This window comes from Myotis lucifugus, unplaced genomic scaffold, assembly GCF_000147115.1.
Source record: "Myotis lucifugus unplaced genomic scaffold, Myoluc2.0 scaffold_897, whole genome shotgun sequence".
In the NCBI taxonomy this organism is placed as follows: domain Eukaryota; kingdom Metazoa; phylum Chordata; class Mammalia; order Chiroptera; family Vespertilionidae; genus Myotis; species Myotis lucifugus.
The window spans coordinates 99,469-120,347 of record NW_005871945.1 but is presented as its reverse complement, the minus strand read 5'-3'; the positions used below and the strand labels follow the sequence as shown (position 1 = coordinate 120,347).

The following is a 20,879-nucleotide window of genomic DNA, read 5'->3' as shown; positions in this document are numbered from 1 at the left end:
TTTGTGTCCAGGAGAGCAGCTCAACGCATGAGAACTTATGTGGAGGGACTCAGTTTAGCTCCTCTCATGAGAAGGGGCTATGGAGGTGGTGGAGACTCAGAGCATGAGCGACAGTTCTCCAGGCCTGTGATGCTTCCTAATTACTATCAGTAGTCTTTGTGAGTGTTAAGAAATAAAGACAGAAGGCTTATTTAGCTGGTATTTTCATAAGGATCATATGGGAGGATTGAAGAGGCACAGATGACATACTAGAACAGTGAGTATCCTTTGAAATGCATTTTAGAATGTATAATTGTCACTGGAGGCAATTTCCCTTTGTAATATAGTTCTGAAGTCATTATGATCAAAATCAATGGAAGATATAATTCCATATTCACTTTAAAACATCTGATGTGTATAAAATGAGGCGCTGATGGAATCTGATGAGGGTTCTCACATGGGTAATCCAAGTATTATTAAAAAAATAGAAAATAATCGTTTAATGCAGTTGTATGGAATTAGCATAATTCACTAGATTTATGTGAAATTAACAAACAAACAAACACGTATGTCCAGGTTTCTCTTTGTAGATTTTGACTTAATCGACTGGGAGTGCTTCTCCTAGAACTGGGTTTTCAGAGGCTCATTATTCTGATGTGCATCCTGAATGAGATCTGCTGCTCTGAAGCACCAGATCACAGAGCTGGGGGAGGGGAAGAGGAACCATGGGGATCCCCATGTAATTTTATTTGTCAACTTGACTGGGCCACCCAAGGAGTGTGCATATACTTAGTCAAAAGTTATTCTGGGTGCTGTGAGAGTGTTTTTGGATAAGACTATTATCTGAATCGGTAGCCTGAGTAAAGTAGATTTCCCTTTCTAGGGTGGGTGGGTCTCATCTAACCAGTTGAAGACCTGAATAGAACAAAGTGCCTGACCATTGCACAAGTAAGAGGAATTCCTTCTGCACGACTGCCTTTGAACTAGGACACCAGATTTTTCCTTCCTTTGGACTTGAACTGAAACGTCAGCTCTTTCTGGGTCTTGAGCCTGTTGGACTCAGACTGGAACTATACCAGAAACTCTTCTAGTTCTCAGACCTTTTAACTTGGATTAGAACTTACATCACTGGCTCTCGTGGGTTTCCAGCTTACAGACGGCAGGTCTTGGGAATGGTTAGCCTCTGTAATCACATGAGGCATTTCCTTATGATGAATATCTATCTATCTATCTATCTATCATCTATCTATCTATCTATCTATCTATCTATCTATCTATCTATCTATCATCTAGGTCTCCTCACTGCAAGTCCTGGCTTTTTTCTACTCAACAAATATTTCTTCTTTGTTGGTTGTATTATTGGTACCAAAATAGTTATGTGTACTCATAGTTAGTAACATCAATTATGACATGGAATACATACTTTATTTGACTTGCTTTTCATATTGATTAGGAGAATGAGTTAAAAATAATTTTCTTACGTATTGTAGAAAAAAGATTGTGCTAAAAGAAAGGTACTTGATATTAGGTGATTTAGTTTTTGGAAGTAAACCACGTCCAGTTACAGAGGAGAATAATCACGATTCCTCCTATGCAGAGGTGATCTGGGAAGCTGAAGAAATCTAAGGTCCAGCCCCCTGTCACACATGGGCCCCTTCCTAGACCTGGGCAGCAGTCCTAGCAAGATGTAAATATGACCATATGTTTTGGTGTCATTTGCAAAAGTAAGATAACTGAGACATACTTGTTTAAACCTCTGTCTCTTTCCTTTCTGATATTCTCTCCAACACCCTGGTCCTCTTTTCTGTTGGACACAGAGTAGCTGTGGGAAAATTTGGGGTCTTGCCAAGTATACATGCAGTTGGTATACAGTGAAATATTTTTATGGATTTATTTCTTATGTGTACTTCATCAAAGTTCTTTCCTCTAAGAAATATATTTGCTAATGTATACTTTTAAATAAAGTCACATGAAAGATAAATTTTTAGAAAATCTATATTTGTGGATTACAAACTTCAAAGAGTGACTATTCCAAACAGCAAAAAAGCCTGTGTATTATGCTGTGGGTTTATTTATCCCAATTTCATTCAAGAAAAAGATCAACTATTCTGGAAGACTAAACCCTATCTATAAAAATATTATAAAATCAGTCATACTAAAAGTTGATAACCAGTCCAAAATCTGGGGAAAATCCAATTTTTAGTTATTAAGTAGTTATTGCTATTAATTTACATATTATTTTTAGGATTTGTGATATTTTATGATATTTGACAACTTTCTAATATTTGTGAATTGTTGTTTTCTCATTTTAAATAAATATTTATTTAAATATTCATTCTTAATTTGCTCTGTCCCCAAATTGTAGATAATTCAGGCTCTGTAAAAACCTGAATTTACTGTCCTCTGCCTTCCCTTCGCTCGACCTCCGAAATTCCGCCAGGTGGCGCTGTTCTGCATAGGCCTGAAAGGTCCACACTGTTACATCACTCACTTATTAGATCACTCACTTATTAGGAGGAATTGTTTGCTTTTTATCTCCTCCCAGGGAGTAATGCGCTTGAGGTCAGAGACCCTTTGGGGGCTCCTCCAATGCTCCAGGGTATGACTTAGTGAGGAGGGGTCAATAGGTACTTGAGCATGGACTTAATGAAGGTGGATAATGAATGTCTTAGGGCAAGGGAAGAAAAGTTGCTGGAAGATTAGACTTTGGCCTATTTTCTATTGTTCTCCCCTCCCTGCCCCCCCCCCCCCTTAAGAGATGGCTTTTGCTGATTCACATTATTTACACAAAAAGACACAAAAAGTTCCAAAGAAGAAAAGTGGTTTTGTCAGCTCTTTGGTTGTGGAAAAGATTTGCACAACTCAGGCTCCAGCCTCCAAAGATTTCAAAAACGCCATATGCTAGGGGAGAGCTGGGATGCAGTCACAAACTCCAAGTCACCAAATCTGACAATTATGTAAGATGGAGTGTTTCCAAGAATAACTTGTTTACATAAAGAGTAAACAGCATCATATGCATGTATGAAACAAATCATAGGTTTAACTATCATTTTAATATTAACATAGAGTTGGGGAGCTGTGAAATTCTCGTTTACTTTGAATCACAATCTCACTGTTAAGTGACAAAATGCAGAGAGAAGTGAGTGACTAGGCTTTTGGGTTTTTACTGAAATAGGGGTACCAGTGACACAAATGAAAGGCAAAACCTCAATTGGGCTTTAGATTGGTTAAGAATGCTCCTAACAGAAGTTCTTTGAGATTTAAAATTAAATTAGAAGGCATAATTGCTGTAATTCTTTTGATTAGAATAGTCTTTGCTCTTTTACATATATTTAACACCTTTAATGAGATTTATTTCACATACTGTGCAATTAACCTATTTAAATAATACAATTCAGCCGTTTTTAATATACTCACAGTTGTGCAATCATTACCAATATCAATTTTAGAATATTTCATCACTCCCCAAAGAAAAACCCTGTATCTATTAGCAGTCACTTCTCCTGTCCCTCCCACCCCCACAGCTTTAGGTAATCGTTAATCTAATTTAATACTATAGATTTGCCTATTCAGGACATTTCATATAAGTGGAAATTATGAGTGGTTTCTTTCAGTTTATGTAGGTTTTTGAATAGGGTTTTTATCATCTGTCATTCCATCAGCTAGTCCTATCATTACTCAAATAAAGAACATAAATTTATGCAGATTTTTTATGAAAACCTCACTTTGAAAAAAATAATAGGTGTAATTTTCTTTTTGCCACAAGAAAAATATTAACATTGAGCTCTTTTATACATGCGTGAAGCAAGAGATAAACATTTTCAAATATTATTTTCCTTAAATGAATACTGTGGTTTTGACAGGAGTGCAGGCCACTATCTCATGTTTAATAGAGAAGGACTGAGTCAGAAAACAAAGAAAGACATTTAAATTTATGAGGATTTGGAGAAATGTAAGATCTTTCTTTATTACCAGTGCTGGCACTAATTTTTTTTGGTGAAATTAAATAATATACTTTAGCTCTAATAAAATATATCTCAATGTGATTTTTCTTAGTTTTATCCTATAGTAATTATGTGCAGCTTCAGGCAATATTTAATTAAAGATTAGACTATGCTAATCCTAAAAACTCTGTTTATCTAGAAGTAAAAACCGGAAACACGTTTCCTCGATGCCTTCAGGCTACCTCAGGCCTCCACTGTGATGCCCTTCGGGATTTACCCTGTTCAGGGCACACACTTGTGTATCTGGGACTTTTTCTGGCCCTTTGGCCCATAAGGTCTGTCCAATTCCTTCACGATTCTGTTTACTGCTTTCCACAGGGCAACAAGTGAATTTAGCCAATTCATATTAATGTGCTATTTACATTTCACATCATCTCAACTATCACTCTCAATGCTTCCAATTAAAAATACTAAAACTATTCCAGCCTAGTGGCATTCAATGAGGATTAAATTTTCTAATAAAGAGAAATATGCTGTTTTACATTAGAGCCATTTGATTTAGAAATTTCCTATTATCATCCTCAAAATATTTCCCTTGCAAAACATGTTTTCTTATGAACAGAGAGCAATCATATCTCTATTCTTAGGCCAAAATTCCAGGTTAATCATGTTAATAACATGACAGCAACGGTAAAGAAGAAACCTGTCCATTTAGATGGTAGAATTCTTAGACTCAGTCTGCAATAGTGCCAGGCTCATAGTAGGTGACCAATAAATGATATATGTTCCAAGCTAATACTTATAAGTGAAAGGGTGAGGGCTATGCCCTCCATCTTGCTCTGTATCCTCCATGTTGGGGCAGCAGCCATGTGCTCAGGAAAGTACCTTCTTCCCGGAAGCCCAAGCCTCTGCTAGCCACGCCCAGGATTTCTTTAAACTAACCAATGACAGTCAAGGGACGTGCGCGCCATAGATATGACCACATCCTGTGTAACAAGACCCAACTTGCACCTGGCCAATCGGCAGGGCCCACGGTCATCTCTCCTCCCCTCACTCCACCCCCCTATTAAAAACCCCTTTTTCCCAGGGGCTGGCACTGTCGTCTCGCCGCTGTGTCGGTGGAGGCTGGAAGCCAAACCCGGGTTTGATAATAAAAGACTCTCTGCTTTTGCATCGGACTCGGCTGGCTCCCTGGTGTGGTCTATTGGGGATCTTGAAATCTGGGCATAACAATAAGATTTACCCAGTTTTCATAGAGTGATTCTTTCAGGAGTTGTTAATTGAAGAAATTTAGTACCCTTTGAACTTCACATTGAATTCAGTTGTTTCTTTAACAGAGTAAGATGTTTCTTTGGAATATTATTAAAAATTCATCTGTATTTTAAATATTTAAGCAATGGAAATTCTGTTAATTAGATAACTTCTGTAAATTTATGAATTAGTAAAAATTTGCTCATATCTATGTTTAATCCTGGTAATCACAGGTAGCTATAGGAAAAGTATTTTTAGCAGTGATGGACCATATTCATTTTTATTTTATTTAAAAATATATTCGTATTGATTTCAGAAAGGAAGGGAGAGACAGATAGAAACATCAATGATGAGATGGAATCATTGATTGGTTGCCTCCTGCACACCACCTACTAGGGATCGAGTCCACAACCCAGATATGTGCCCTGATCGGAATCAAACCCGGGACCCTTCAGTCTGCAGGTCGACACTCTTATCTACTGAGCCAAATCAACTGGGACCATTTTTATTTTTCAGTATTGACCTATTCAAGTACAAAACTGTTGTTCTGGAATTATGAGTCTTATAGCCTGAGGTTATTTTTCTGTGACTTAGCAAGGATTCAAGTACCTTAGGAAAATTCTCTTTGTTCACATTTGAGTATTTGACTTTAGGCTTTCGCTGATCACCATAGCAGTAATCGCTTTACTGAAGAAATAAATAAGTGATAAATTGAGACAACTATTCTTCCAAATTACTTTATCAACCCATGAAAGTATATCTTATAAAAAGTGGAGGATGTCATTTGGAGGTGAGCAAGAATAGAAGGAAGAAACAGGCCAAAAGAGAAACGAAAAAGAAAAGTCATTTAAAGTATACATCCTTGACTTAAATATTAACAAATAGGGTGTAATATATCCATTAAAATATTGTCTCTGTTTTCTTTCAGACTGAGCATCACTCAGTATTTACAGCTAATGTTTATACCTGTAGTATGAACACTTCCAGCAACTTTGTAGGTTCTATGTGCCTTACAAGCCCTTAATGTAATTGATTTCAGTTAATCAGCACATGAAGTCTAGAAGGGAAACCTTGTTATACTTATTTTCCAGATGAGTAAGCAGTCTCAGAAAGTTTAAGGAACATGCTGAAGGCTACAGAACTAGTAGATGGCAGTGTTAGAATGAAAACTCACACCCTGACCACTTTGTGATGTGGCCTTCCTCCATCAAAAATCAAGCAGCTATTTTAAATATTTGATTTTCTATTGTTTTGAACTTATTTTGCATAGTTTTGGTAACACAATTCCCTATGCTAGAATACTAAGCAAAAATATAAAAACCAAGCAAAAAGCTACATGATGTGGCTAAATAATGATACCCTACAGGATGATAGGAGTGCTTCATTTTTTCAATACATGAAAAGATATTTTAACCATGAATATCATTCCAACAATTTAAAAATCATCAAACATCCTTAAAAAGGCCATGATCATTTGCATTACAGGAGCAGGAAATTTGAAACTGAGCCTCTAAGGTAAGAATGTAAATACCAGGTATACCGGTTAATAATGCGGGTTTTTTTCAGTAGATGGAATTACACATATGTTGATATATATGCGATTTGATATGTATGCTATTTTGTTATATTGACAACAAGCTTCAAAACTTCATATGTCAAGTTTTCTGAAGGTGTTAACATCATAGATATTTTTATGCTTAAAAATGTCAAATTTCGTGCCAAAAAAAGAGCATTTGTGGGAAGTTTTAATTCATTACTTTATTTTGAAGAAAAGTGCTGCTGAAAGTTATCGTATACTTCGGGAAGCTTATGGTGAACATGCTCCATCTCAAGATATTTGTGAATGCTGGTTTAAACGCTTTAAAAGTGATGATTTCGATGTGAAAGACAAAGAACGTCCAGGTCAATTTGAACCATGCTTTGATTGTAAAATGACCAGAATGGGCCAGAAGACACGGCAAAGTAATTTTGCTTCATGATAATGCACCATCACACACTTCAAAACCAGTTAAAGACACGTTAAAAGATCTTGCCTGGGAAGTATTAACCCATCCGCCGTATTCACCAGACCTTGCTCCTTCAGATTACCACTTGTTCCGATCATGGTACATGCACTTTCTGAGCAGCATTTCAAAACATACGAAGAAGTGGAAAATTGGGTCTCTGAATGGTTTGCCTCAAAACAAGAAAAGTTCTATTGGGATGGTATCCACAAATTACCTAAAAGATGGGGGAAATGTGTAGCTGGTAATGGACACTACTTTGAATAAAGCACTTTTGATGTTTCTCTTGAAATTATCGTGTTTTCTTTCATAACAAAATCCGCATTATTAACTGGTACACCTGGTAAACAATGCAATTATTATTGCTCCGACATTGTCAATTCATGACCTGTAGACAGAGAAATAAAATGGAAATTGATAGGCATCAGAGTAGCCAATGTATTTCCTTGCTGTGACTTAGTGACCTTTCTAAGCAAGTCTCTGAACTGGTTTTATTCTCCTTAATAACCTCCTGACAGAAGCTAGCCATTTTCCTGACAGGTTTAAAGCCTTGGTTGTTTGTTTGTTTGTTTGGTACTAGTGACTTTTGTAAGGTTATGCCACAATCCTGAACACTGGTTGGTATTTTTCTTCATGCCTCTGGGTTTAAAAATTTCCATTCTTGTTCTACTTTCTATCTTCTTCTGAGTCAAATCCTGGCCTCCACTAAGGTTTATTTAATCTCCATCCTGTATATAATCCAAGGTTAGTAGAAACAATTGTCATTTGAAAAGCCTCCTTAATTTTGACCACCCCTGAAGAGAGAGGAAAGGAGGTCCTTCTGTTTTATTTTGGGGCGGTGTGAGGTGGAGAACTGATGTAAACACGAGTTATTTATAAGAAACTCAAAGGAAATGTGCCTGGTTCTAGACCAGAGCCACTTAAAATTTTCCTTGTAAGTGTTTTTGAAGTCTGGTCATAAATAATTATTGGAAACTAAGTTTCATATAATGCTCAAGACTGTACTTGACCTTTATCAAATCTTTTGGGAATTTCTTTCCTCTACCATAAATGTCTAATAATTTTTCAGTGAAAAGGTCAGGTGAATTGAAGATTCTCACGCAATCGATTCTTAAGCATTGACATTTGTTTTTGTATTTGGACAAATGTTCATGCTGGACTTTGACTCACTGAGATATTTGAGTAATCGATCCTTTCAGCTGCTGCACACCAGAGAAATATTCTTCCTCTTCCAGAAGAGAAGATGTAAGCCACAGATATAAAGCTGCACCTAAGCGCACCTCTGATGTTGCTGTCAAAACTCAAAACAATACATTTGTCAGGTACCATAAAAGTTTAACCTTACCGGCTGACTAAAAACATTCAAACATCTTGGAATCATAATATATTTATAGCACACAGTGGAAAAGCATGTTTTACCTGGATGTTTAAACTGTCTCAGCCAGAGTATAAATAAAATTCTGCAGGCATTGGGAATTTCGGTGAGACTGGGCAAAGTGATGAGAAGAACCAAGCCGACTTTCATCCAGTGGTTCCTGCTCATGTCTCATACATTGGCCATTGTTCTAATGTGTTGACCACAAATCAGAAACAATGTCCCATCTCTGTAGAGTGTCTCCCTCAAGTTGGGAAACACAGATGTCACTGAAATTTGAATTTTATATAATGTTAATGTATATTGTTCTTTTGATTTTTTTCAACTATTAAAAAAGGACACCATGGGCCAGATTTGACTCTCTGGCCATGATTTGCCAACTGAAATCAAATTGGCCATTGACTCATGTGAAGTTGACTATATTTTATACTACTTGAGTTACAGCATCTATAAATTTTATTGCATTCTTTTGTCTTTAATTGAAGTGACTAGCGCATTGCCCGAAAATGGGAAGGTATAGTAAATAAATGAATGAATGAGTAAATGATTACATGAACTATATCCATCCAATCGAATTTCCCAAGAAATGATGTGTGTCTTCTCAACTGATAAATGCTCATCACTTGAGTGGAGATCATTGGCAAAATATCACCAGTTTTTTACTTACCATGTTTATTTGACAAATATGGTTTGTGGGTACAGAGATAGTCAAAGGAACCAAGAGGAAAGATATTCTTATCTAGGGCATGGACAGGTCTCAGGACATTCGTGTTGTTCTCAACTTTTTAGACAAATAAAATTTTCTTTCAAAAAATGGTGGAAATGACATATCCATGAACCTTTCTTGGTGGAGACTGTTTGCTGGCCCTTGAGCAACTACATCTGCTACATGCCACTTCTTTGTTTTTGTTTTTTCCCTCTGTGTTTAGCTAGAGAGATTGCAGGTGGAAAATACAGTGGAATGGGACCAGAGGGAAATATTTGAAACTGAAAAACAAGGACTGGATAGAGAAAATAGAAGGCTAAAGGTCCAGGTGAAAGAAATGGATGAACTCCTCAAGAGGAAAGATAGATTAAGTGCAAACTCCCAAGATCCTGATTTCAAGACATCACAAATTGAACTGCAGGAGACAAACAAGGTACGGTGGTGCTCCTGGGAGACGGGTGTTCTCACTCACTGTGTGTGCCTCTGAGGTCAGGGTGGAAGCCACCTTAATTTGTACACACCTCCAATCGGAATATTTCCTTTTGTGCAATCTGATCGTTTGCTCTTTTTCTTACTGTGATTTAAAATAATGTTGTTCATGCTTGTGACAAATTTCCTATGAGAATGTCAGAATATGACAAATCTGAGAGTTTCAGGCTTTTCTGTAAGAAACAAAAAAGTGAAAGCAGAGATGGATCTTTGCAAATTTGGTTTCCTGTTACAGCTTCTTGTCAGTGTTTTCTAAACAATTGATCGTATTTTAAATAAGCATATTTCTCCATGAGTTTGAGTAACTATGCAATAAGCATTCCTCAGTAGCTATGGTTAAGTACTGTGTCTGAGTAAATATTTAGATTTAGCTAAAGCTCACTCTTCTCTGCTTCCTTTTTAGTTAGCCCGAGGAAATTATTTTTGTGTCAATTAAATGTCATGGTGCAAATTGTTTTTATAGGTTATGACATAAATGTTAAAACTAGATTAAATCCAAAATTTGACTTCAGGAAACAGGTTGTTTTGGAATTGTTTTGTCCTAAAGCCAATAGACATAGTCACTGCCATGATGAGATTTTTTGATAAGTAGTTTTAAAATTTTTAAAAAATATTCTCTTGCAGTTGCAAATTATGTGTTTTAGTGTCAATTTGCTGCAAAACACATACATTCTGTTTCTATTTCTTCTCTTAAAGCATCTATAGCATCTTAATGCACAATTATATTTTTTCACTCAATGCCTTTAATAGCAAGTTAAAAACATATCTGATAAGTTCATGCTTTTGAGTTATATAAGTTTTTCATACTCATATGAGCTCTGAAAGCTACATTTCCTATCACTTTTCCTTATTCTCTGTTATTCTAGGAGTTTATTGCAAATGCAAATTAAATTGCATTAGTGTTTCATGACTTGGCAATGCAAATATCTAAAGTTAAATGTTATAGTAAGTGATCCTAATTTTCTCATGTGGATTCATAAACCATTCATAGTGTTGTGTTTGATTCTGGGAGATATATATATATATATATATATATATATATATATATATAAAATAATATATAGATACATTTTTGCAGATTTCTACTTGTGGAAGCACAGAGTTATTTCAGTTATGGAACAGGTTTTAATCACCAAAATAATTGTTTCCCTTTGACTCACTTGAACAGAACAAGCATTTATTTATGTTACTAGAGGCTGGGTGCATGAATTCATGCATGTGTGGGGTTCGGCTGGCTTGCCCCAATCAGGCTGATTGGGCTGGGCTGGGCGGGGTGGGGAGGGGTAGACTCGGAAGGTTGGTGGGCCGGCCCCAGCCCCTGGTCGAACTCCGGTCAAACTCCTGGTCGAAGGGACAATTTGCATATTACCCTTTTATTATATAGGATACTCTGTGTCAGTCACAGCTCTAGATGCTGGTGATGGGAAGGCTAGCAAACCATTCTCCCTGCGCAGCATGTGTACAGGAAGATATATTGTAAATATCTGTACAGGAAGATATACTTGTAAATAATATCAATAGTACATTGTGATTGCTAAGTATAAAGTGGAGTAGAAACACCAATGAAGTGATTTATTCTATTTAATTTTGATGCCTTTCTTATATCAAAATGTTATAACAATAATGTATGTCCATTAGGGACCTGTCTGGAGCTGGTACACATGCCAATTGTCCTATTCCATCCAGAGGGTCCACTGAGTTCAGACCTGGGCTCTTTGGGACCCATGTAGTTCTTCAGCCTAGAACTAGACAGAACTTGAACATGGAAGATTCTGAAAGGTCTGACAGGACCAGGGGTGTGCTCATCAGATACAGATTATTCCTTAAGTATATGTCTTTTTGATGGCAGAGAGGGGGTATTAGTGATTTTTACCCTCTTCATTAAGAATTTAGACTCATTCCTTGAACAAAAATAATTATGAATAATTACAAATGAATCAAAGCTGCATATAGAACATGCCAGTCCAGAGAATAGTGGAGATGTTATAACAAGGCCATATTGTAATTTCAACATTATTTCAATAAAAACTCATCTCTATGTACATGAAATACTATTGTATAGGAGTAACATGTATACACAGAACTACTATATTTCTGTATGCATATAAGTACTATTTATTATGATTAAGACAGTGGAAATAAGTGCTGACATGTATGAGACACCACCATAAGCACCACTTATCATTAGTCTCTAAGAGACATAAGGTATCTTACCACTTAATATTTACATCTAATCACATTTGACAAGTGATTGTGGCAGACACAAATCTACATAGAAATATCCAAATCATAGAAATCCCCATATCAACACACTTCGTTAATTTCTTGAATTTTGAGAATCTCATTGTTTAGTGGAAGTTTTATAAATCCTTATACAGGAGGGGAAGACTTTCACATATTGTTGCTTTTTTTTTGGCTTTTGTGTAATAGGGAATACATTTTAAAGAAAATGCCTTTCAATTTTAAATCACACTGTGAATTGAAAGACAAAGATTCCCTTTTCCAAGTGAAAAGTTATTGGAAAAAGTTGTCGGTATTCTATGGGGTAAAGCCCTGTGAACTAGTCAACGTGTCTCTCATGAAATGCTCTGGAAACTTGTTTTCTTAAATCATTCTGGCAACCGAATCCATTCATTCAGGTCACATACAGGGTCATTTTCAGAAAGTTATTGTGACAGAATGGTAACTGATACATCTTGGGAAGATGATGAATTAATCTGAAAGTGGAAAGGCCACCAAAGTCAGTTCTTAATGAATTTGCTTTACTGTCAGGCAATGACATTATATTGAATTTCTAACTAGTACTATATGAGGAATGCCTCATTCATACTTCTTATTAAATTTGTCCTATTCACTTGTTGTTTATTAGTTTGTAATACATTTAATGAAAAAACTATTTTAGTCTGTTTTTTAGCTTTAATAGTTGTAAAGGAAGTATGAATGAAGCATTATTTTCAATATGAGGTGAAAGGACTATTAGTTTTTTTCTGTAGTGTAGGCAATACAAGTTTTCAAATGCTGCAGTCTATCTCATCACTTACTTTATGTATGCTTGCAACATATAATTTATGAAGAACAAAAATAGACTATTAGGATATAATTTTATAAGAGGTGCAAGGTATCTCATCTATTACAGGCTTAAGAAAATTTATTTAAAGTCAGGTGGTATCTACCCTTTCATTTGTCTATTGATTTGTTCAACAAATATTTTCTGAATACTGGGTCCATCAGAGTTTGGTTATAGGTATTAGAAAATAGATAAATAACAGAAAGGATTGGGGGAGAAGACTGTACATAGACTGTACAGGAGTGACTCCTGGTGGACTACCATGGACTAACTAAAGAATGGGTTCCCTGTGGCAGGTATCAGGAAGCTATGGGGATCGCTTGCTCCTGTTCCATCCACTGCTTCTATGACCACTATACCTTAGCTACAAGCTGGGGAAAAGAAAGTCCCCCACAGGACAGGGCCTGCTGACTCCATACTCTTTATTGCCTCTCTTCCTACTGGAACCAACTCCAAACCCAGGCCTTGCCTGAGAGCATCTTGTTTGCATAATCTCAATCTTATTTGGAGATCTGGAGATTAAGGAAAATGAAGATGCTTATCCTTCCAAGAGGGGAAACTAGAAGAAATATGGAATAAATGTTGATAGTCAATTGACTGTATGTTTCAGATGTACACTGTGTATATGGGGGATACTAGGTGTCAAGACACACAGTGTAATAGCTGTCATTGTAAAGCCTGCAGGCAAATCAAATCATCGACAATCTATGATGGAAGCTCTGTTAAATGTTGAAAATTAGTAGACTCATGTCATTGCTTTTTCTTGAGAAATGAAAATTCAGATTGAAATCAGAAAGATGAATAGATGTAGTTATCTGGAAAGAGTAATCTAAGAGCATTCCACAGCAAGTGAGGGCAAGGGCTTGCTGCTTCTCATGAAATTTGTATCTCTTTCCGGAAAGCAAGTTTCTCAAAAACCATGAATTTTCTTTTCTTTGAGGTAATTTTAAGTGTCTCAGGGGTGGGTGAAGATTAGTGGCTCTGGGATACAGATACTCAGAAGAAAGCTGAGGTTCTGAGATGCCACAATTTGTGTCTGCTGGCTCACAAGTGCCTGGTTGGTGATATAATTCTAAGGAAGGGTTTGACGACTGCTGGTGAGACTAGGGAGGAGACATGCTCAGCAAAAGTTCACGTGCTGTGGAAATGGTAGTGAAAGCAGAGAAAAAGAGGCATGGATCTCCCAAGTTAACCTACTAACTACTCCTCTCTAAGGATCTGGTGTTTATACCTAGGTGGTGTAGCTAAGGGAAATGTCATTATGGGAACCATGCCGGGGTCCCTGGATAGTCAAGGCAACTCATAGTATGGAAGGCCTTGTTGATAGTACACTGGATGGCCAAGGCCACTCTGAGCATGGGAAGCTTAATCAGAATGTCCAAAGCTAAGATACCATATACAGGTGCAAGGACAACAATCTCACAGTACACTGTGCACCCGTGCCTTTCTGTAGCCAAAATGATTGATGTAACTATTGGCAAGACACCTCTTTTGTAACTAAGGGTAGAGAGATCAGACGAAGCTGAGAGCTGGTACTGCTATGATGTAAGGCTAAGAGCTTGTAGAGAGCTCAGATGTAGCACCATGTGAAGCTGGTATGCTAGAGAGGAGAGAGGCTGGGAAAGGCAGGAGAAGCTGCTGAGGTTAGTGAGCTCAGGCGCCGCTGCTATGTGAGGCAGTGGGTGTAGAGGCAGCACGCAGCTGCTCAGATAATAGCTGTAGGTACAGAGGCTGCTACTGCTTTGTGGGAAAGATGTATTTGTTAACCAGCTGGTATGTGGCTGCCTGTATGTGACTGTTGTGAAGAACTATTTTGTTGATGGCTTCTTGTTAGCAATGGCTACAGGGCCACTGGATCCTACAATAAAGACTCATTCTTATACACCCACAACTTCTCATGGCTTCTCCATCTAAGAGCCAGTGTCCAAGAAGGTCCAGCCCCTGGCAGAGGGGCTCGGACCCAACAGTTAGTGTAGCAACCAGAGTTCGAGAAGGAACCTGCCCTGACACTGGGTGTAGTTGAGCAGAATTCAGAAGAATATGTGGATTCAGAGCAGCTGTGCTTCTGGCTACTCTGACAATCATGTTATGACCTTTTCCAGTTGTTTTATCCTTAGATGTTGTTGTTCCTCTCTGTCCAAATTTATTTGAACTGAGAGAAGAGTATCTTTCTGTGTTGTTTCAGGGGCTTTATCCATCAATTTATATTATTCTTGGTGTATGCTAATTATATGACTTAGTCTCTTTAATTATCAAGCCTGTGTCAAATTATTATTTTGGAAGTTTTCTGTTAGCATCCTCTGAAAAATACTTGTTGATTCCTTATTTGCCTAAGGATGGCTACATTTTTCTCTGCATATCTATCTCTTTTTATTCCAAACATAAACAAGGCATGTGGCTCGCCAGTCGCGAGTTTGACATGCTTGTTCTACACTATAATCAGTGTTCATCTCACCACAAAACACAGCTATTTTTATTGTTATACAACCTGAAAATACATCTCACCTTCAAGTAGGAAATGGATAGAGTGACATCATTTATGTAAGACTAAGTCCAATCATTATATTTGCCATGTGCACACTATAGAAATACATATGTACTAGTATATACATATTTTACATTTCCCCCTCTTTTTACACACACAGATATGTGGAGCTACATGTACACAAGATATCTTAACAATGTGGTAGGCCAAATCTTGATAAATCCAAGATGATAAAGACAATTAGGAAGTTCCTAATTTTTATCAGAATAAAGATCTGGTTGAGATCAGAAGATGTAAGATCTACATCTAAAACTCTATTTTTATTATGACAAAACTTATAAAATTAAATACTTTTGATGATTCAACACACATTTTGACTTATAAAACCTAATGGAGGGTTGGCATTTGAGAGTCTCTAACACTTACCTGGCTTCTACTTAACATGGCGTTGATTTTCCTCTAGGGTCAACTGCATCCCTAAATTTTCAATTATTTGTGTGTAGTAATTTTCTTTTACATTTAAGAACATTTGAATAGGGTTTCCAATAAATTCCAATAAATCACAACTTATTTTTTAATAAATCAAAACAGTTGTAATATTAATAGCAACTATATTCTTTACAAAATGCAGTTTTAAAGGAAAATATAGTTTAAGTAAATAAAAAAAGAAACTCTATTTCAAGAAAAAAATGGAATTGATATCTAAGTCTGTTAATCATTATTAAGATAGGCAAGTGGCATTTAGCTTTCAGCTATCAAGTATGTTCTATATGCTCAGGTGTGGTGAACAGTACATGTGGATTATGAATATTTTCCCCCCAAATCTGGATTAGATGTAGATGTGTTTTATAGCTTTATCTCTATTTGCAGAAACTCATTCATATATATATATATATACATATATATATAATAAATGTCATAATATTAAATAGTTTCTTCAAGTATTAGTTTCCAACACTTAATATATTTAAAGTGGTATGAAATTTGTTCATTCAGTATGTATATAAATATTTGGAAGAAATACACAAGAGAAGAGGTATTGAAAGTTTTCTTATATTGACCACATTCTTATTAATAGAAATCCAGGCTTCCCTAGGGAAAAACCTGGGAGAGATAAATGTAGCTATCTTATCTGTTTTTACCCGTGCTGAGTTGAAAAACATTGGCTTTCTCATAAACTCTACCAGGTATATTTCAGTAATTAATTATAAAAAATGGAAACTTAGAAGCATTATTTCAGTGTCTAGAAAAAGTATTCATCTTGTTCCAGTTGTGATTATACTGGAATTTATGGGGATTCACTATACATGTTCAATCCCTATGTCATATTGCCTTCTGACCCAAAAAAGGAAAATGGAAAGTCTCTATTAAATTAAAAAAATAAAAACAAAATAAAACCCCAAACCACACACTATGTTTTTGTCCCTCATTCTGTTTTGTTTTAATAAAAACCTAGGGAATTTGACTCTTAAGATAATCTTGCCAGATATCTTATTTATGTCTGAATGCACAGTAAATGTACATTTTATATCTCTATGACAAAATACCATACACATGATGCCAAGTGTGAATGATGCTAAAACAATAGCATACAGAAAACAGATGCCGTTAACTAAGCACATAGTATATACCATGGCTTGTGCTCGGTATGGAACAAACATGACATCATATAAAGTCTACGGGTAGTATTTTGATAATTCTCATTTTATAGCTGATAAACCTGAAATCTTGTGAGGTTTGGTAACATGGCCCAGAAGTAAAGGAGCAGGTTTGCACTGAGAAATGAAGACAAGCATGATTGAATCACTTACCTTCCTGTGAACCAGAAGTAAAGAGTTAGACTCACCCTACGTTTCAATTGAATTAAGCTGGTTGTCTTTATATCGCCTGGAAAATAATGTTGCACATGAGTAGCCAGCAACACGGAGTACGTGGTGTCCCGGATGGGATTGCCTGCATTTGCAGTGAAGGAGTTCATGGTAATGAACATCTGGATCCTGGGGGGATGCTGTTAATTTACTAACTATGACAAGGGATATGGTCCATCAGCAGCACAGCCCACCATCTGTCCCAGCGCTGCCTTTGCCAAGTGTATGGTGTGTGATTACCAAGGAATTCTCTTAGGAGTGAAATTACTGAACTGTCTGTTTTACCAAAAGCAGTCCAAACCTCTGGCACAGTCTCTGACTCTGCCCCTGTTCTCCCTCCTTCCCTCTAACACTTACCAGCTCTGCTTCTATTTTGCTCTTCCCTTATACACCCAGAGGTGGTAGGAGCTATCAATCAAAGTGCAACATCCAAGTAGGCTGGACTCACAGCTATTCAAATTGGAAATAAAATGTCCACGTGAGAGGAAGCAGGTGGATCCACTGACTAGCTACCCACCCCTCACTATTCGCTTGCTTTGAGTCCCAGTGCCATCTACACGCTGGCCCATGCTAGTACTCAATCTGAGGCTCGGTCAAGCACTGAAAAAATACACTATTCCTTTAACTCAGTTGTATCAACAATTTTGAGTTTCAGGGAGTTGTCAGAGCAACCAGAGGGCTTGTTAAAGCACAGGTTACTGGTCCCCACCCGAGATTTGCTGACTCAGCAGGTCTGTGGTGGAACCTGATATTGGCATTTCTAACAAGTTCCCAGGTGATGCTGATGCTGATGGTCTGGAGGCCACATTTTAGGAAACTCTACACTATGCTAAGGCACTGGAGAGGGAAGCATGGAAAAACCAGGAAAAACAAATGTTCCCAAATGACAGTTCTCTTATTCTGCTGTGGATAAGCATCCCATTAAGTCAGTGGTTCTCAACCTTGGCTGCACATTAGAATCACCTGGGAATCTTTTTAAAATCTGGAATGAGGCCCAGAAATCTGGATTTTAAAAAGATTCCCAGGTGATTCTAATGTGCAGCCAAGGTTGAAAACCACTGCATTAAATCTTTCCATGTTATGGGTATATAGCCACAGCCTCTCTGAGAGAACTATGTTATGCCTCATTGGTTCTCGGCTCTAGCTTCAGATTAGAATCACTTGGAGAGATTATTAAGAAATACTCAGGCCCTAGGCCTAGCCAGTTTGTCTCAGTGGATAGAGTGTCGGCCTGTGGACCAAAAGGTCCTAGGTTTGATTCTGGTCAAGGGCACGTACCTTGGTTGCAGCTCCTCCCTGGCCCAGGCTCTGGTCGGGGCTCATGCAGGAGGCAACCAATTGATGTGTTTCTCTCACATCGATATTTCTCTCTATCTTTCCCTCTCTCTTCCACTCTCCTCAGGTGAGTGGAAAAATCAATGAAAAAATATCCTCAGGTGAGGATTAACAAAACAAAAAGAAATACTCAGGCCTGGAGCAGTGTATGCGGCCCACTCTCCCCACCCTCATGCCCAAGTGGTTCTAATGAGCAGCCAGGGTACAGTATAGCAACAAGCCCAAAAGGGGAGGCCCAACCTTGCAGGCATCCGGGGGACACCCCTCTCCTTCCTAAATCCTGGGTGTACTTTCATGGTCTTTTTCTATCACAATGGCCCAAAGATCCAAGGTTTCCCCAAGCTGAGCTTCATTTTACTTGTTTCTCATTCTCTACTTCGAAAGTGTCTTCCCTAAGTGATGATACAATGAATGACTTCTAAATAAGACCCTGCCCCTCTGCTCAGTGCTTAGCTAATCTGAGAACATGTAACTATAGATTATATAAAAAGTTCAGATGTATCAGGAGTAAAACCTATGAATTACCAAAATAGGAATTAGGAAAAGTTTATTGTGCCCAAACCAAAAAGGTAGTTCATGAGCCAGGAACACTCAAACTAATGGAATGAGGCTCTGGTATATATTGCTATATAGTAGTTTATAGAGTGAGGAGGCAGTCATTGGACATACTATAATCATAAATGATAGGGAATTGGTTAGTGGTCGCCTCACATCACTTTTGGGGAACAGTTAAGTTCCGCATGTGACTTCCAGAAGCATAAGCAAGAAATGAGCCAGGTCAAAGGAGTCTTGCAAACGAAGCTAAATTAAGCTTTGTTTGTAGGACTAAATTGGTTTTGTCTGCTCAGTGAATCTTTGAGGCTAGTCTCCATTTGTTTTTTATTTTAACAATTACAATGCCACACCCATCAGAACACCTGTAAGCAGTAACATTGGAAGGACTTGCACACGGGACTTGAAAGGCATGGATCAAGCAAGTCTCGACTCTCCTCCTCTCTCCTCTCCCCTCTCTCCAAACCTCTTCTCAGGTAAGTTTCCGTGGGTGCTTTTCCCCATTTGGGTTACCTGGCTGTCTTCGTCACATGTCCAAAGGGAGAGGGAGCACCAGGTAAGCCATGTTCTCATCTCTGTCTCTACTCTGACCACAAGGCTCTCTCCTTTTCTTAATGTTAACAGCATGTTTCCACTTAAAAACACACAAACAGAAACAGACTCATAGATACAGGATTGTGCCAAAAAGAAAAAAAAAGAGAATTCATGGACATGGACAACACTGTGGTGATTGTTGGGTGGGAGGAGGGGTGGGGGAGCTGGGAAAGGGCATAGAGGGAATAAATAGTGATGGAGAAAAAAGTGGAAAGAAGATATTCTGAGCCAGTATATGTCTGGAAAATATCGCACTGGCCCATAAATATACCTACCAATTCTCATGCCCCTACCCTGAAGCCAACTGGTGAACAGTTAAATTGGGGAGCATTGTTCCAGTGGACAAGTGTTAGCTCTAATAATTCACTTGTTTGGGGTAGTTTATTATCTATACAAAAGCTATGAGGCATTTTTTTTTAAAGACTGGATTCATAAAACTCCAACCTCTTATTAACACTTTGCTTTTTTAAACAGACCTTCAAGATAGAAATATTGCGATTGATATTACCTTAATAAATCAATTTTAGCCTTTCTTTGACAGGAAAAATATATTGCCAAACTGTTGTAAAATTAGATGAAAAATCAGGATGAAAAGAACTCCAAGGTGGATATATGATGTTTTCTGCTAACATTTGGTGAGAAAGGCAGTACAGGAGTATTTCATCAACTTTTCTTAAATATAGGATGTTATAACAATAGCTGTATAACAATACAGATTACTTTTAGACATGTAAGGGCTGGAATAATTTCAAAATCTAAGCTGTAAAGTAACTAAGAAAATATATTAAAATTTTTAACTTGTTTAAACAAATATGGTTCCACACTTAAAGTGTTGTGTGCTTCTGCTTTTTAAAATATCTTTTATTTCTTTAGACCAGCAATGCTAACTGAGATTTTGAGATCAAATACCTATAATCATTTATAAAACATGCATTAGGGCAAAGCAGATTTTAAACTTTCTATTTTTTATTTGCTCTTGATATGTAATAATGTAAATTAAAAAAATAGTATAATTTTAAAAGAGATAGGAGCCAAATTGAATATAATTTTGTTTTTAGAACAAGTACAATAGACATAATTGTTCAATTGAGTTAAAGATAGTAAATGTCTGAGTGTTATTTCACATACATTAAAATCCATGAATTCAGAATGTAGTATGGAAATATTTCCATAATTACATTAAATCTCATTATGTAATGAATATCTTTGTGGCACTGCCTTTTCACATCTC

At 37.1% G+C, this 20,879-nt stretch overlaps 1 protein-coding gene across 3 annotated transcripts in view; it reads left to right on the top strand.

Moving 5' to 3' along the window:
- The window catches only part of CCDC102B (coiled-coil domain containing 102B), a 111,766-nt gene that overhangs the window by 21,346 nt on the left and 69,541 nt on the right, over positions 1–20,879 (top strand). For all 3 annotated transcript variants that reach the window (XR_002827187.1, XM_023747519.1, XM_006106738.3), the window contains exon 4: positions 9,482–9,691. Coding sequence is in view for 2 of the 3 variants with exons in the window: in XM_023747519.1 (XP_023603287.1) it covers positions 9,482–9,691 (210 nt within the window). In the remaining variant the exon portion in view is untranslated. The remainder of the gene's footprint in view (positions 1–9,481; positions 9,692–20,879) is intronic.